A 4,631-nucleotide genomic window follows, 5' to 3' on the forward strand; every position below is an offset into this window, starting at 1 on the left:
TTATTTCCATATCTTTGACTTTCTTTCCTTTGTATAACAACACTGTCACTACAGTAGATTCATTCGACAGAAGCAAAAGTAAAAAAAAAAAAGGAGGAAAAATAAAAAACATCTTTTCTTTTCTAGTGAGCTGCATCTGCTGAAAGAGGGGATGGACCACGAACAACCCCCCACCCAGCCAACAACGCTGACACCTCTCCTCCCTATATTGACAAACAGCTTGGTTCGGCATCAGCAGACTCTGGAGGGTGGTCCTTCAATCACACCCCTACACTAACACTCGTTTGTTTCTTCATCTTGTGAGATCTTTTTACATACAATACACCACACGGGACCAACCTCCTCCAAGCCTGTCACATCTGTGCACTGCCTTGCATGCATGGCTGTTTGCACACAGGCAAGCAAACAAGGCAGGCCCTAGTAGAGTTACATTACATGTATTCATCTTCTTGTGGTTGGTAAGCATCACACCTAGTGCTATCAAGTGTATGAACTAGTGGCTGTTGTAGCAGTAGCATATCATGGAGCTACTAGGTCCTACTGTGGTAGTAACACATCAATACTGGACACTGGTGGTGGTAAATGGTAAGTACACTAATGGTAATTGGTGGTAGTAATTAGTAGTAATGCAGATGGTAATGTGGATAGGAGACCACTAATCTGTTGCTGCTAGCTGCTTCCCAGCTTGTGGCCATGCCTGGCATCTTCTCCTACTTGTGGTTTGTTTCATAAAGTCTATCAACTCTTGAAAGTAAAAAAGAAAAAAAGGGAACTGAACTAACACTATGCTGCAACTTCCCCATTCTTTTTCCTATACTCCACTATCTTCTTTCTTTGCATCTAGTATTCCTGCAGGATCAACGGCAGAATGGCAAAACGAAAGTAAGAACACCATCATTCCACATCTGAAAAGCATATCATTTTGGAAGCATGGTGCTGAGTGCTTGAGATCCATGGGCTTTCACAAAAGGAAGACGATGAAGTGCTTACTATGATTAGCCAGTAGTATCATACTCCCTCCCATTGAGGACAACTTTACATCCCGATCGCCCCGGCGCCGTGATCGGAGGACAGCCTGCAACAGATTGCATGATGCGCCTCAGGCATTCAGAAAATCATGGCGCACAGATAGATTCGCACAAATTGCGATAAAACATTGCATACCTGGACATGGGGAAGAAGTATGGCTTTGGTGAAGGTATGTCCAGGGCAGAGGGCCTGAGATGGCTAGTCAGGCCACCATTGCTGATGCCGGCAAAGGAGGCGGCGTTGCGCCCGGGAGAGGCTGCCGCTGCGATCTCCGACTCCGTGGGCGCGAAAGGATCATGAGCAAATGCTGCGGTCGACTTGGTCGGCGACGCGAACGGGCTGTCCGGCAGGTTATGCTCCGCACTGCTGAGGAGAACAATACGATGTGTTAAAAAAGTGTGCCCAAAGATCAGTTGGTGAAATGTTGCTTCTCCGCGTTGCTGGATGAAAGCAAATTTGTGATGGGACGCAACAAATGATGGTGATAATGATAATGACTTGTTTAGCGTTAATTCCACCTTTGGTCACTGTCTGCGTTCGGGCTCGCCTCGCCGCTAGATTCCTCCTTATCGCCTCCGTTGACCGCCCGCCTCTGGGGAAGAAGGAAGCTACTGCCCTTGCCTTGATCGACTGTTGAAATTATCCAGTAAGTTCAGCACGGCGAATATCACCAGCAACTCACTCAACCCATGCCGGCAAGTGAAATGGCGCTGTTGTGTCGTACCGGAATCAGGCGGCGACTCGACGGTTGGGGAGGCGACAACACGGGTGGGACTGAAGGGCATGCCGATGGGGCTCGGCGACGAGCGTGACTTGAGGTCTAGCAGCTGCAAGCCCATCAGGCGCCGGCTCTGGAGCTCCATCGCCTGCTGCAGCTCGGCTGCCTGCTGCTGCTGCTCCTCCAGCTTCCTCCTCAGCAGCATCTCGTTGGCGCTGTTGGAGTGCTGCAGCATCCTCGCACCTGACAGCATCCATCATCATAGCACACTCGATCAATTGGAGCACCAATCATCAACTAAACATGGAGATCGGAGCTGATGTTGAAATGCCTTACCGAGCTGGTGCAGATCGAAGGAGTCTCTGGCATCTAACCCGCTGGAGAAATCCACCCTCTCACCTTGCAGCTGCTGCTTCCTGCAGAGCAACAGCAGAGCAATTGGTCACGGTGTTGTAGAGCGAAAAGCCTAGAGGCTAGAGCAACGGCGTCGCTGCTGCAGTTGCCGGAAGCACAAGGCAAATGGCGTTGACGCGGGAGCGCGGCTTGCCTGTACTTGTCGGGGACCTTGCCCTTCTCCTTGTAGGGCTTGACGAGGACGCGCGCGTCGCAGATGAAGTGCGGGTTGCCCTTGGCCAGGATCAGCTTCACCGTCTCCGGGTAGACGAAGGTGACGAACCCGAACATGCGCTTCTGCTGGTACGGGATGCGCACGTCGTGGACGGGGCCGTAGATGCTGCAGGAGTTCGCCGGAGCCGGCGCACGCGTCAGAGACCATGCATGATTCCGGCATGATTAGCTGCCAGAGCAGAGCAGACGAGGTGGAAGACTACCTGAAGTAGTTGGAGACGTCCTCTTCGCGGAACGTGCTGTCCGCCGGGAAGGTGAGGTAAATCTGCCGCGAGCCGGGGTTCATCATGCTCGCCAAGTCGGCGCGGTCGAGCCGCGGCCGCCCCATGAACTTGTGCGCCTCGTCGCCCCCCAGCATCAGCGCTGCGGCGGCCGCTGCAGCTGCCGCCCTGCAAGAATCGGAGAGATCGTGAGTCCGGGAGAGCGTGGAGAGAGTGACTGGGAGATGGCAAGAACGGGGTGGCACCTCTGGTTCTCGTTCTGCTGCTGCAGGAGCAAGCTGAGGCACTTGCTGGCCGCGGACGGGGAGCCAGGGAGCGAGCCTGTTGGGGAGTAGTGGAAGGCAGCGGCAGCAAGGCGCTGCGACTTGGAGCGGAGTAGGATGCCCTGGCACTGCTGCTCCATGGTGGCGGGGTCCATCTTCGCGCCGGCAAGAGCGGTGGCGTCGTCGGGGAGCCCGCCGTGCACGAAGCGGCAAGCGCTGCCGTTCTTGCAGTACCCGCGGGCGTAGTACAGGCACGGCTTCCAGCCGAGGCCGTCGGCTCCGCCGAGGCAGAGCTCGCTGACTGACGAGCTACGGCGGTGCCCGGGGCCGCCGTTGGCCCACCCGAGGCCCCCGTACGGGAAGAAGCCGCCGTCGCCAGCGCTGGGGCTTCGGCACTCGGTGCCGTCGAACAGGGGCAGCTGGTGCCCAGCCCCCGCGCCTGCGTCGTTGAGGAACGCGAGCTGCTCCTGCAGCTGGAGCTCGTCGAGGAGGGGGTCCCCGGCGGGCGCGCCGAAGAACGGCGACGGCGGGCCGTTCCCGTTCGCCGGGCTCATCAGGTCCTCCCCGACGCCGGCCATCTCCTCCGCCGCGCCATTGCTTACGCTGTTGCTCCTGGAGAAAACGGGCGGCGGCGCCCACGACGAGGGCGACGACACCGAGAGCGGCGAGGGCGCGGTGCCGGCGCCGCCACCGCAGCGGCCGGAGTTCTGGCGCGAAAGCAGGAACGGCGAGTGCGCGGCGGCGGCGGAGGTGGGCGTGGCCGGGCCGGACGCCGGGAGCAGGCCGAGGTCCTTGCGCGCCTTGGCCATGACGGTCTGGAGCAGCGCCTCCGGGCCGAAGGCGAGGCGTATCATCTCCTTCTCGCCATGGTCCTGGATGAGCAGGAAGCCCATGATCTTGGCTGCGTGGTCCGGGTCCAGCGCCTGGATCCGCGAGAACACCACCTTGGTGGCCTCGTAGGCGTCCATGGCCAGCGGCTCGACTCCACCGGAAGCAAGCGATCACAGCACGAGCGAGAGCTTCTTCTCTCCCTCCCGCGCTGCGTTCTTGGACCTCTTCTGTTCGGTGCTGTTCACAGCAAGAGAGCAAGCAACTTGGTGGAGCTCAAGAAAGCAGCTTCATTTGGTGCGGCGCCAGTGAGGCAGTGAGCGGCTGCTCCATTTCCCGAAGCCCGGAGGTCGCGGCGGCGGGCAAGCTATGCTACGCTACTCTGCCGGGAGCCAGGCGTAGTGCGCACGTCGCCCTGCATCGCTATCTATCTATAAGCTCCTTTCCTCTCGGTGCCGGCCTCGAGCTTTCTCGCGGGATGGAGGGGGCGGGGCCCCGGCGAGGGGACGAGGGACCGAGCGACGCGAATTCCGATTTCCCCAGGGTGGTTTGCGGAAACTCGGCGGAATTTGGTCTGGTCTTGGAGCATTTTCCTTTTTGTTTTGGTTTTTGTTGGTTGCGGAGCGCGGGGGGAGGAGCGGATAGATCTGGATCTCCGTGGCCCCCAGCATATAAAACTCGATCCACGCCTCTGTCACCGTGTTGGCCTGGCCCCCTTTCTTTTCTGCCCTTGTTTTTTTCACTGCTGCTGCGACTACTCTGATGGTTCCTCCACATCCATTACCAGCACATGATCCATACTTCGAAAACAACAGCTTCTTCTTCTTTTTTTGGTTATTTTGAGGGTTTACGCGTATTTCTTTTATCCATCTACAAGTACCACCTCGAGACGTTTATTACAGCCAGCGACGTGGCCTCATGATCTTCCAATTCAACAATTGTTAT

At 57.2% G+C, this 4,631-nt stretch overlaps 1 protein-coding gene across 2 annotated transcripts; it reads right to left on the minus strand.

Moving 5' to 3' along the window:
* LOC112881398 (zinc finger CCCH domain-containing protein 53-like) lies at nucleotides 1-4,194 on the minus strand. Of its 2 annotated transcripts, none has more exons than XM_025946059.1 (9): nucleotides 2,841-4,194; nucleotides 2,578-2,763; nucleotides 2,295-2,480; nucleotides 2,084-2,163; nucleotides 1,754-1,990; nucleotides 1,548-1,659; nucleotides 1,165-1,395; nucleotides 991-1,075; nucleotides 1-849 (listed from the first exon to the last, which is right to left on the minus strand). In XM_025946059.1, the coding sequence occupies exons 1-8, from the start codon at nucleotides 3,824-3,826 to the stop codon at nucleotides 1,036-1,038; spliced, it is 2,058 nt and encodes a 685-aa protein (XP_025801844.1). In that variant the 5' UTR covers nucleotides 3,827-4,194; the 3' UTR covers nucleotides 1-849; nucleotides 991-1,035. The 2 variants fall into 2 exon arrangements, with proteins under 2 accessions (XP_025801844.1, XP_025801845.1); XM_025946060.1 differs by having other exon boundaries at nucleotides 1,165-1,392; nucleotides 2,841-4,193.
* Nucleotides 4,195-4,631: the final 437 nt, after the last annotated feature.

This window comes from Panicum hallii, chromosome 2 (genome assembly GCF_002211085.1).
Source record: "Panicum hallii strain FIL2 chromosome 2, PHallii_v3.1, whole genome shotgun sequence".
Classification (NCBI taxonomy): domain Eukaryota; kingdom Viridiplantae; phylum Streptophyta; class Magnoliopsida; order Poales; family Poaceae; genus Panicum; species Panicum hallii.

Coding starts and splice junctions, on each gene's coding strand:
- LOC112881398 (XM_025946059.1), bottom strand. CDS start 3,826: ATGGACGCCTACGAGGCCACCAAGGTGGTGTTCTCGCGGATCCAGGCG. Junction 2,164..2,294: donor AAGGTCCCCGACAAGTACAG/GCAAGCCGCGCT, acceptor GTTGCTCTGCAG/GAAGCAGCAGCTGCAAGGTG. Junction 1,076..1,164: donor TACTTCTTCCCCATGTCCAG/GTATGCAATGTT, acceptor AATCTGTTGCAG/GCTGTCCTCCGATCACGGCG.